The 9,757-nt window shown below is 36.5% G+C and overlaps 1 protein-coding gene across 2 annotated transcripts in view; it reads left to right on the forward strand.

Annotated features, from left to right (window-relative positions):
* Positions 1–557: 557 nt before the first annotated feature.
* EPC1 (enhancer of polycomb homolog 1 (Drosophila)) overlaps positions 558–9,757 on the forward strand; it is a 98,849-nt gene continuing 89,649 nt past the window's right edge. The window contains exons 1-3 of one of the 2 annotated variants that reach the window (XM_010860000.1): positions 558–736; positions 848–902; positions 1,475–1,600. In XM_010860000.1, the coding sequence (XP_010858302.1) occupies positions 1,598–1,600 (3 nt within the window). In that variant the 5' untranslated portion in view covers positions 558–736; positions 848–902; positions 1,475–1,597. Of the gene's footprint in view, positions 737–847; positions 903–935; positions 1,601–9,757 lie in introns of those variants that run through there. The other variant, XM_010859999.1, reaches the window with a different exon arrangement.

Here is a 9,757-nt window from a genome sequence, read left to right on the forward strand (position 1 = left end):
AGAGGCGGGGGGTGGGGCGGAGGGCGGCTGTTGGGGAGGGTTTATCGAACACAGGCACTTGCTCGCTGCTTTCTTCTCTCGATTTCTTTAAACCCTGTACTACCCTTGGCTCACCAGAAATTTCTCTGGCAAAGAATTTTATACTGAATGTGTTCAATTAACACATGTATGCGGTATTTGACATATTTCCATATTTGCTGACATTTGTGGCTTTACATTTGCAATCAATCATACTGTAGCGTTCATTTAACCTTCATCCTTTTTTTTAAGTTTTCGACTTCGTTTTTATTTAAAAGCCCAGTTGCAACCACCAAATACCTGACTCAGCTCACAACTAGACACAGAGCATCAAATTTCCCAGCCCACTTAATTTGAAAGCCTGCCAAGATAGGTGAAAGACCTTATAAATATGTAAAACAGGAAGTTCAAATTACAGTCAAGTAAATCTCTAGTGATTGATGTTCTTTTCAAAACAATTAAAAAAAAAACCTAATAAAAAGCAGCACATTTTAAAGATATCCCCCCATCCAAGGCTTCACCCGAGTTCAGCCTGGACAATGTACTTTTAGTACTGTATTTATTTTGGATTTTTACCACTTCCTGGAGGCCTGGAGGAGCCACAGTGGGAGGATCCAAAAAAACTCAGTACCACAGCCATTTTGTTTGTAAGGCAGGCTGGTAGGATTCTATCAGTCAGCAAAGGTTTCTGAAACAATTTTTTAAGAAGGAGAAAAAAGTACTCATGCCTATTGCTTGTAACGTAGCCGCTAAAATCATTATTTTATTTGTATTTTCTGCACAAGAGGAAGTAGTAGTGCTAACCCATTCTAATTTTTTTTTTTTCAAGGAGTGAAAGCTCCCTGACCTGGAGACGACGTGAATTCGGTGCAAGGCTTTTCTAGGTACCTTTGGGATGTTCAATTTAAAAAAATGTTTTGATGGGGATCATTTTTCACTAGCCACGCTGGTATCCAAAGGAGACCACGACGTTGGTGAATGACAAGCTGCTTAAGAAAAGCGTGCTCGTCCTTAAAAAAAAAAAATGCAAGAAATAAAGAATGTGGCTGGAGACATCAAAGGGGGCATTTTCTCGAGCTAGCGCGGGCAGTCGTGGGCGCTATTGTTCTGCAGTGTCACTTGGTAGCGAGCTTCAGACTTTGTCGTTTGGGTGGCTGTGTTTTTAAAAGCCCAGTGTAAAATGGCACTCACACTGCATTTTTTTCCGAGCTGCAGGAGGCGGGGGGAGCGGGGGATAGTGCAGACTGTAGGGACGCTGGCCGCCCAGCCAATCAGAGCCCGCCTGCTTGCCATCGCAAAGTTGTTAACCCCAGAGTCTTCTGGCTGCCGCTGCCTCCTCTGCTTTTAATCTTCGTGGATATTTCTCCGATTTTTTTCCCAAACGCCCACAGATCCTGGGGAAGCCACCCCATGCAGCCACCGATAATGGAAGAAAGTCTGACTTTTTCTTTACCAGATATTTTAAAGATGTTGGAAGATCCATACGCTGCCTGGAGGCTGTTGTTTCTAGGGACACAAGTATCCAGCCTATATTGTTACAATTCTTTTTCCAGAACTGGCTTCTTCTTTGCCTCCACTAATGGTAAGTTTGTCATTTTACAACATTTATGCCATTACATCTTTGACTGAGCCGCCAGCTAAAAAAGGATTTTCATTGTGTTTCTTCTCACAAAACCAGTCTTGGTGTTTTTCTTTAGCTTTGATCTCTGCACATTTCCACCTAATCTTATCTGGTTAATTTTTACCAAAAGAAAAAAAAAATTTTTTTTAACCTCATGATTAAAGCAAAATATTTGTAAATTATACTTTAATTACAATGAGCTAAAGGGAACTCAGCTATCTCAAGATGGACTTGTTTTGTGCCAGCAATGTTGGTAATGCCAAATATGTGCATATCCTCTTTATAAAAATTATGTATTACCTAATTTGTCCAGGACTAAATGATCAGCAGGCAAACTATAGATGTAGTTTGGTTTGGTGTGAAATGGGCCTATTGTAGTTTTCTTGATGGATTGCTTAGATACAAACTACAGAAAAGCTGCCCTTGGTATAATGAAGGTGGAGATTGACATAACCGGGTTTATATTAAGTTATGGCTGTTACTAAATAGTGGATCTTTTATTTGCTGATCAGATCTAAACTTGTATTCCATGTTAGTAGTTCCCTGAGGCTCCTCATTAGATAATCTTTGCAAATCTAGCTTGTTTTTCTCCAGAAAGGTACATTTGGGAGACATTTTGTAATTTTTGGCATTTTTCTAGTTTTTTTTTTTTTTTTCTATTTGCACACGGTGGGAGATCTTTTTTGTTTTGCATTGATCTGTGTTGGTGGCGCTGTAGCTCTCCTCAACAATTTATGTCAGTTTCACTAAAAGAAAAAAGGAGGAAAAAAAAAAAAAAGAGGTGGGGCAACATTTGATCTATTATCTTCTCTCTTTATTTCCTTAAAGAAAGTTTGATTTGGTCGAAGGGAATTATTCAGTTGTATTGTTTTACTGTTTTCTGTGAACTGTGAACTATGGGTGAGAAGAGACACGTCGTCATAACCCGTCAGGGAGCAGCAGGCCAAGCGTGCAGTTTGCAGTTGTGTATTATCTGATCTGATCATCTCTAGATCACAATTTTTTTCAGTAATAAGCTGTCTGTTTATCTTTTCTTTCCTCAGGAACATTTTGTATTTTTCTTCTATTACAATATCATCCATCCAACGTCTTTAATTTAACAAAATGTTTTGAGTTTTAGTTCACTGAATGTTGTAAAAGTTGAATTTCATTTTGAACCTAGGGATTTCTTAAATAACTATTCTAAGTTTCTCCTGGGGATTTTCTAGGAGTTTGACGTATAATAATGCTTACATTGTTGTTTGTTTTATTTTGAAGTGATACTTCAGTTGAATTTATGTATATCCTTGAGCAAATATTTTAGATTGAGATAATTTTTTAAGAATATGGATACAACTGCTTTTAACTTTTAAAATATTGGTATTCATATATCTAAGTGCAGGGTAAATCTTTTCCATCTTTGTTCTTGTTAAGAGTTATCTGATTAGAGAATATAAGATTTTAGGCCCAAAGCCTCCTAAGAACAAAAATGTGTATTACGATATGACATAGTTTTTACTGTTCTCTGTGAAATTTTTAGATATTTATGAAGATAGTAAGTATGTCCTTAGTTGAAAAAGAACATAGGAAAAAAATCAGCAATTGTACCGTAAAACAAATTATTTTGCTAAGTAAAACAAAAACAAATGAGATAGTATCCTAGACCACCTTTTCATATGATTAAATAGATGATTTCTTTAGAGAGTAAACATTTTTGAAGTTGTAAAGTATCTTTTTTTCACTTTGAAATATGTAAGTGCTCATTTCACTAATCATTAAAATTTTCAAGTAAAAGAATGTGTGAAAATGACTAGGAATAGTATTTCTGATTTTTTTGTCTCATATTTACTTATCAGTGTTGAATCCTTTCCTTGAACTTAAAAAATAATTATAAATTTTGCCTATATTTTGTTTATACTCTGCTATAAAAATTTGAAAACATTCACTGTAACATTTTATCTCATCATAAAATTTCAATCTTCCCATCAAGATTGGTTTTGACATTATAGATTATTTATAGAGTGAAATACTGCAGGTGTAAATATATTCTCTAACCCTCTGATTGTGCTGGAGAGTTTAGTTCTCTGAAGTTAATCTACTGAATAAAATATACTTCCCAATATGTTTATTGCTAAAATATTCTGTTATTCAGCTGGTGACTTTGTTCATTGAATTTGTGAAAACTAAAAATATTTGTCTAATGAAGCCCCCCTTTTAAAAACAAACTGATTCTGTGAAGTCCATATGTAGCTATGCAATGTTCTTTGTTCTCCTATATCATTGACTATTACATCATTGATTATGAATAACCATTATAGTTGCATCTTCACTTTTTAAAATCTTCCATAGATATTTATGTTAAAGATATTCTTCTATCTATGACTCTTACATCACTAAATAAGGTTTAAATCTGTGAGGCCAAAACAATTCATTGTTTTATATTATTCTCCATTTTTAAATCCACCTTGTGCTTCATTTTCACTCTTGATTCTTCAGACATTTTTTTATTGACAACATTTTGTAGGCATTTAGTTTATGAGTTTGGTGAGATTATGATTAGAATGATTATAATAAACTATGTTTTATCCTGAAAAATCTTATTTATTAAATGTAGTATGTAGGGAACTAACTCAGTTTTTCATAGTAACAGTTGCTAGATCATGAACAATAAAGAATTTTTTTTTAATCTTGAAATGTTATTTCAGTCAACAATTACACACATTTTTTTCTGGCACACCTTTTTATCAGAGACAGTAGTAAGGAGCAACATTGACTATGTTAAAATATCGTTATCATTTTTTCTCACCCTGCTTCATCCCTCTGATGGAGGGGAGGGGTCAATGAGTAGTGAAATGGCCAAAAACCAGTTTGCAGAAAAAAGAAATAAATGATGCCAAAGAAACAGAAGATGTGTAAATCAAATTCTAAACAATAAACCTCCTAAATATGAACTTGAAACTATGAGTTTGGTCAATAATGGAAATAAACTGAACATTTTATTAAGACTTAATTTAGTGAACCCACATGATTTCCTAATTTATTCATTTGTATTCATTAGTGTTGCTAAAGATTGGGAAAATTTTCAGGTCAGCAAACCTATTAGGAAAAATGCAGTAACAAAGAGAAGAAACATTTACAGTGATATAAAGATGACATCATAAAATGCTGAAAACATTAGCCAGAACCAATCTAATATAACATGGAATAAACTTTTTTAGGAGAAGGAAAATTAGCTAAAAATTTTGCTCTCTGAAAACCAAGTGGAAGACAGACTTGAAATTGTATCTATTTCTAATTCCACCCTCTTTTTGTGTGTGCTTACCTCTTCTTTTTCTTAGACATATCATTACATGTTTTGCAAAGGAAAAGACAGGGGAAGACAAGAGATCAAATGGGTGTTTGTGTTATGACTTCGTTTTTTATCTTTCCGAAAAGATTCTCAAATGGAAACTCTAAAGGGAAGGAAAACAAAGATAATGATTTCTTTAAGAAAAAGATGAAAGGAATGGCCTTTATACTTGATTTATTCAACATTTATTTCTATTTAGGGGTTTGTTTTATATTTTCCTCCTATTACATGCTACTATGCTAAAATGCTGGGATATAGTATTAAGACAAAGAGGCAAGGATTCCTGCCCTCAGGGAGTTTACAGTCCAGTATGGTTCAACATTTTAAAAATTCTTAAATCTAAGATCTTAGATGTGGGAGGTCCCCATCTGAGAATAAGGGCGAAATAATATTTCTGGGGTAAAGCTTTTTTAAAAAAAGAAATCTATATAGGGTTTAACAAGTGTCCTTCTGTTCTTCTATTGAAGGACCATTATTTGGGACATTGAAGGGAAAATAGCCCTCAGATTTTAGATATAGCCCTAATAGATGCTGTATACATAGATGGTTAGCTAATGCAAATTACTACTGCAAAGTGAAAAATAAAACATTAAGTAATTTGCTTGAGAAGAGGAGAGGATCATTCTGGTAGTAGGAATTTTGGGTGTGTCCTTGTCAGGTCCATTTAATGAAAACTTTTTTTTCTTTAATGTGTAAAGCCTCATTTTGTACATTTTGCTCTCATTCTCATGAAATAAATGTCAATGTCTATAACAATTATGAAATGAAGCAGGGAAATACAATTTCAGTGTTAAAGGATTACATTAGAATAAAAACATTTTTTTAATTGTCTGAAATAGTTCTAAGGGTATTTACATGACAAACATTTTTATAATAACCATTTGTATTTTAATTTAGGAAGGTAATATAATTAAACATGTAGTTAATGGTTAATTAGTGAAGCACATCAGATATGGAGCCAGGAAAGTAAGACTGCAGTTATATACAGATGAATTGGAAGGGAAGGAACTATTCGTTAAGAATTCTCTGTGTGTGCTTTAAGATGACCTCCAGAATGAAGTCAGCAAATTATTTTATCATACAGCCAATTAAAATACTATCTAAATGTATTATATCATATAGTTTGCTTTTGTACTAACATAGGATCCTGTGTTAAAAAAAATGAGGACCCTTTATTTCAACTAAATTAATAATGAAGAGTCAGGCCATTTCTAGTCTGGTTCCATAGCTCAACAATGTTATCAAGTTCCTTGCTGGTTTCCATTCTTTTACATTGCCATAATGTCAGCAGTGGCTTTCCTCATAGTCACAAGATGGCTGCTGCATCTCCAAGCATCATATCCTGATACTACAATTTCCAGAGTTTCTCTTAAGCATCTTCTTAGAAGGGAAAAAATTCTTTCCCAGAGGCCCACAGCAAACTGCTTCTTACATTTCTTTGACCAGGTTTGTAGGAAATGCTCATGCCTAAACCCTGTCTCTGGGAGATTGAAGTTACCCTAATTGGTTTAGCTGGGGAGGAGCTCTTAAAAAGGTGAATACCTGCCTAGTTTCCAGTACTCAGTGTGGCTAGCTCCCATTTGCTTTGTGTAAACTTTAACTGCTTTGTAAAAACATTCTTCAGTGATAAAACCTGTTTTCATAGAAACCAGACTGGTCATGGATGCTGCTAATTTAGAAAAATAAGCATTTAATGAGAGCTTTCTATGTTCCAGCCTTTAGGATAAATGCTACCTGTATTAAATAGCTCCTTAAATCCTCAAACTTTGGAGATAGAATAATTATTATACCCATTTTATAAATGAGCAAACTAAGCTTAGAGAGGTTTGGCCCAGGTTACAGTTAATGAAAAAGCCGGAGTTTGAACCCGGGAAGTCTGAAATCAGAACCGGACTTCTAACCGTCACATTGGATATTTCTAAATTTATCTTCTGTAGATGGGCATATAGTAAATATTTATTTATTATCTGGTTGTGCCAGGTCCTAGTTGTGGCATATAGGATTTAACTCCCTGACCAGGGACTCAACCTGGACCTCCTGCATTGGGAGCACAGAGTTTCAGCCCGTGGACCGGCAGGGAAGTCCCCAGATTGGCATATTTTAAATAAATTGTATGATATTCCTATTTAAATGAGTCCTCTGGTGAATAATTTGTAAGTCTAATAATCTTTTCTTGACATGAGCAATGCTTACCTACATTATCAGTTGTACACATCTGAATTTTTGTATGTCAGATTTGCTGAAGATACATGCACCATATATCATCTCTTCAGGAGCAGCGCCGAAATTCTTTTAGAAGTTACATTTCTAAAATAAAAAAAAAAAAGAAGTTGCAATTCTATCAGGAAAAGAAAAAAAAAAGATCATAGAGTGAAGATGCAGGAAAGCTTTGTTGAAGTGAGTAAATTCATGATTCATAACACTAGGTCAAAACAGAATATTGGCTTCTGTTTCATAACTTACAAGGTACATTTATGTACAAGATGTTTCCACCTTTTCCATCCTTGGGATATAGGGAAGTTTACCCCTCTGGGACATTTTTGGGGGATTCAATGTAGCCTAGATCAGTGGACCTCAAACTTGAGTGTGTACCACCTAACATACAGGTGGCTGGGCCCACACCTCAAGTTCCTGGATCAGTGGGTCTGGGGTGGGGCCTAAGAAGTTGAAGCTGCTAGATGCTGCTGATGCTGCTGGTCAGAGGATCACCCTTTGAGACTTTGCTCTAGAGAATCAGAGGGTACCTGCCATGGAAAATATTTTGGATTTGAAATATGCCAAACTTTAAAGGATATAAATTAATAATTGGCAAATATATGAGTAAATACATGTGCAGGATTGAATAGGTGGTCAGGATAGCCTCCTTGAGAGTAGAGCAATGACTACATCTTATGTTTCAGCATGAGCATCACATTTGAGATTATTTTTCCAGCAACTCATATTTGTGTTTTTTTTAAAAATAGTAATCTATAATTTACAAATTATTTTTAAAAGCAAGTAAAAATAGAACTGAGTTGTGCTCAGTAGCAAGTTACATATGAAAAAGATTCTGTATCTCATCATCTTGCTGGGTTTTCTCAAGATTTTATCCCACCACCCACTAAAGCCCCATGTTCATTAAAATGACATGGTTTTGATGAGACTAGGAAAAAGAGGCCATCATGCCAGTGACCTATATTTAGCTCTGAAACTCAGGCTACTGCCCCAATCCACTGGAAACTCTCCATCCTCCTAAGACAGGTCACAACCTCCAACTGAAAAACACTCTCAAGTGCCAAGGAGCCAAGAGTTTAATTGCTTCACTGCTTTGAGACTTAAAAAATTTAAGTCTGAAAGCTTTTGCTCATTTTTCACTAAAGTATAAAGTCCAAGAAACAAACCTCCAACATAAATCAGTAAAAAAAAAAAAAAAAATCAGTGAATTCAATGTCCTTAGCATTCTCAGAAGCCTGAATAAGCATTGAGTTATCCTTTCATCCCATGGAAACCCCATCAAGAAGCTGGAATGAAGTACTCGAAGAGGCAGGTCTGGGCTGTTTTCAGCCATATCATAAAACATCACTCGGCACCTAGGTAATAATAGACTCAGGTCATTTAAAATGGTCTAAATCTGCCAGAACTGTGCTGTCCAGGATGGCAGTCACTAGCCATTTGTGGCTATGTAAGTTTAAATTGGAATTAATTAAAATGAAACATTCAGTAGCTACACCTGGCTGTTGGTTACCATATTGGACAACTAATTTGTGGAAGGCTTCTTAGTTGTTCAGGTTGCTGTAACAGAATACCATAAACTGGGTGGCTTATACACAACAGAAATTTATTTCTCACAGTTCTAGAAGCTAGGAAATCTAAGATCAAGTGAAAATAAAAAGTGTTAGTTGCTCAGTCGTGTCTGACTCTTTGCAACCCCATGGACTGCAGCCCACCAGGCTCCTCTGTCCATAGAATTCTCCAGGCAAAAATACTGGAGTATGTAGCCATTCCCTTCTCCAGGGAATCTTCCTGACTCAGGGATCAAACACAGATCTCCTGCATTGTAGGTGGATTCTTCACCAAGATCAAGATACCAGCAAATTCTGTGTCTAGTGAAGGTCCACTTCTTGGTTTGTAGCTGTGTCCTCACACAGTGGATGGCGTAAGGGAGCTCTCTAGGATCTCTTACTGCTGCTGCTGCTAAGTCGCTTCAGTCATGTCTGACTCTGTGCGACCCCATAGACGGCAGGCAAGGGTGCTAATCCCTTTCATGAGGGCTCCACCCTCATGACCTAATCACCCCCAAAAAAACCCACCTCCAAATACCATCACATCTGGGACTAGGATTTCAGTGTATGCATTTGGAGGCTGGGGGATATAAATATTCAGTCTATAGCAGTGTCCACAATTACAGAAAATTCTATTGGAACTTCACACCACAGTAGGCTCACACTGTGGACCAGTGCTTCTTAACACTGTCTGCACTTCAGTTCAGTCACTCAGTCGTGTCCGACTCTTTTCGACCCCATGAATTGCAGCGACTCAGCAGCGGCAGGCCTCCCTGTCCATCACCAACTCCCAGAGTTCACCCAAACTCACGTCCATCGAGTCGGTGATGCCATCCAGCCATCTCATCCTCTGTCGTCCCCTTCTCCTCCTGCCCCCAATCCCTCCCAGCATCAGGGTCTTTTCCAATGAGTCAACTCTTCACATGACGTGGCCAAAGTATTGGAGTTTCAGCCTCAGCATCATTCCTTCCAATGAACACCCAGGACTGGTCTCCTTTAGGATGGACTGGTTGGATCTCCTTGCAGTTC

The sequence above is a fragment of the Bison bison genome, unplaced genomic scaffold (genome assembly GCF_000754665.1).
Source record: "Bison bison bison isolate TAMUID 2011002044 unplaced genomic scaffold, Bison_UMD1.0 scf7180017864461, whole genome shotgun sequence".
Lineage (NCBI taxonomy): Eukaryota > Metazoa > Chordata > Mammalia > Artiodactyla > Bovidae > Bison > Bison bison.